The following is a 2,297-nucleotide window of genomic DNA, read 5'->3' on the forward strand; positions in this document are numbered from 1 at the left end:
TAACGTTTGTTTGGAAATTTCTAGAGGCAATGCAGAAAAACATATTCACACACATTTACATATTTTATATAAATAAGTTCTCTAATGCACTCTAATATTCCCTTTATAATATTTTAAGAGAGTGCTTGTGTTTGTCACGTTACACACACAATTATACTAAGCTAATATTCACTATTGTGCAGCTGGTAAAATGTGTGCATACACTGAACTCTTTAAATTTGTGTTTAAATTTGTCTTTCTCTTAAACTCTTCATTTATTGGTCGCGTATCTTGAACATTTGATTCCCGAATATTCTGTAAGTTTCTTGAAAGAGTATCTAGATACTTCTCTGAAATGTAGATTTTTGTATAAAAGGCGGTGAAAATTCGAAGAGCATCAGTTTATACAAAACATTTGAAGTGAAAAGATTGACTGAGAAGAGGAGAAGTCAGAAAGTTTTTGTGCAAAGTTTAAAAAGAAAGAAAACTATTCAAAGCAATATATAAGCAATATATATTAAAACTTAAATTGAATTGAATTGAATTAAAAATATTAAATTGAAAAATTACTATCAAATATCAATAAACAAGAATACATATAAAGAAAGAAAATGTCAGCAATTGGAATTGATTTGGGAACAACATACTCATGTGTCGGTGTATTCCAGCACGGAAAAGTTGAAATCATCGCTAATGACCAGGGCAATCGTACAACACCCAGCTATGTTGCGTTCACAGATTCTGAGCGATTGATTGGTGACGCCGCTAAGAACCAAGTGGCAATGAATCCAAAGAATACAGTATTCGACGCTAAACGATTGATTGGCCGCAAATATGATGACCAGAAAATACAAGAAGATATGAAACATTGGCCATTTAAAGTGGTGAACGACAGTGGTAAACCAAAAATTAACGTCGAATTCAAAGGCGAACAGAAGAGATTTGCACCCGAAGAGATAAGCTCAATGGTGTTAACTAAAATGAAAGAAACAGCTGAAGCATATCTTGGTACAACAGTGAAAGATGCAGTCATCACAGTACCTGCCTATTTTAATGATTCGCAGCGTCAAGCGACAAAAGATGCTGGTGCAATAGCTGGTCTTAATGTGTTACGTATAATAAATGAACCGACAGCTGCTGCATTAGCGTATGGGCTAGACAAGAACTTGAAGGGCGAACGGAACGTTTTAATATTTGATTTAGGTGGCGGTACATTCGATGTTTCGATTTTGACAATTGATGAAGGATCTCTGTTCGAAGTGCGATCTACGGCTGGTGATACACATTTGGGTGGTGAAGATTTCGACAACAGATTGGTGAATTATTTGACTGATGAATTTAAGCGTAAATACAAAAAGGATTTGCGCTCAAATCCAAGAGCACTTCGTCGTCTGCGAACAGCTGCTGAACGTGCCAAACGTACTTTATCCTCTAGTACTGAAGCAACAATCGAAATTGATGCATTATTTGAGGGTATTGATTTCTATACGAAAATAAGTCGAGCACGCTTTGAAGAGCTCTGTGCAGATTTATTCCGCAACACATTGCAACCAGTAGAAAAAGCGTTGACAGATGCAAAAATGGATAAGAATCAAATTCATGATATTGTATTAGTTGGTGGATCTACTCGTATACCGAAAGTACAAAACTTACTTCAATCATTCTTCTGTGGCAAGAGTTTAAATTTGTCAATTAATCCTGACGAAGCTGTCGCTTATGGTGCAGCTATTCAAGCAGCCATACTGAGTGGAGATAAGAGCAGTCAAATACAAGATGTACTACTAGTTGACGTTGCTCCGCTTTCGTTGGGTATTGAAACTGCTGGTGGTGTTATGACAAAGTTAATAGAACGTAATAGTCGCATTCCATGTAAACAAACAAAAACATTCACCACTTATGCTGATAACCAACCTGCAGTCACTATTCAAGTATTTGAAGGTGAACGAGTCATGACAAAAGATAACAATCTTCTTGGAACATTCAATTTAACTGGCATACCACCAGCTCCTCGTGGAGTTCCTAAAATTGACGTCACCTTCGATTTGGATGCAAATGGCATCTTAAATGTTGCAGCAAAAGAGATGAGTACTGGTAACGTAAAGAACATAACCATCAAAAATGATAAGGGTCGTTTGTCGCAAAGTGAAATTGATCGAATGGTAAATGAAGCTGAGAAGTATGCCGAAGAAGATGAAAAAGCGAGACAGCGAATCGCCGCACGAAATCAACTTGAAACTTATGTATTTAATGTTAAACAGGCCATAGATGATGCTGCTGATAAATTAGATCAATCGGATAAGAATAATGTGGTTGAGAAA

The 2,297-nt window shown here is 36.4% G+C and overlaps 1 protein-coding gene across 1 annotated transcript; it reads left to right on the forward strand.

Moving 5' to 3' along the window:
* Window positions 1–545: 545 nt before the first annotated feature.
* Window positions 546–2,294, forward strand: LOC119665030 (heat shock protein 68; the record flags this gene model as incomplete). The annotated part of the gene is made up of 1 exon (XM_038074361.1): window positions 546–2,294. A coding segment is annotated over exon 1 (1,704 nt), but the record flags the coding sequence as incomplete, so codon positions are not given.
* Window positions 2,295–2,297: the final 3 nt, after the last annotated feature.

This window comes from Teleopsis dalmanni, unplaced genomic scaffold (genome assembly GCF_002237135.1).
Source record: "Teleopsis dalmanni isolate 2A unplaced genomic scaffold, ASM223713v2 unscaffolded_contig_3268, whole genome shotgun sequence".
Taxonomy (NCBI): Eukaryota; Metazoa; Arthropoda; class Insecta; order Diptera; family Diopsidae; genus Teleopsis; species Teleopsis dalmanni.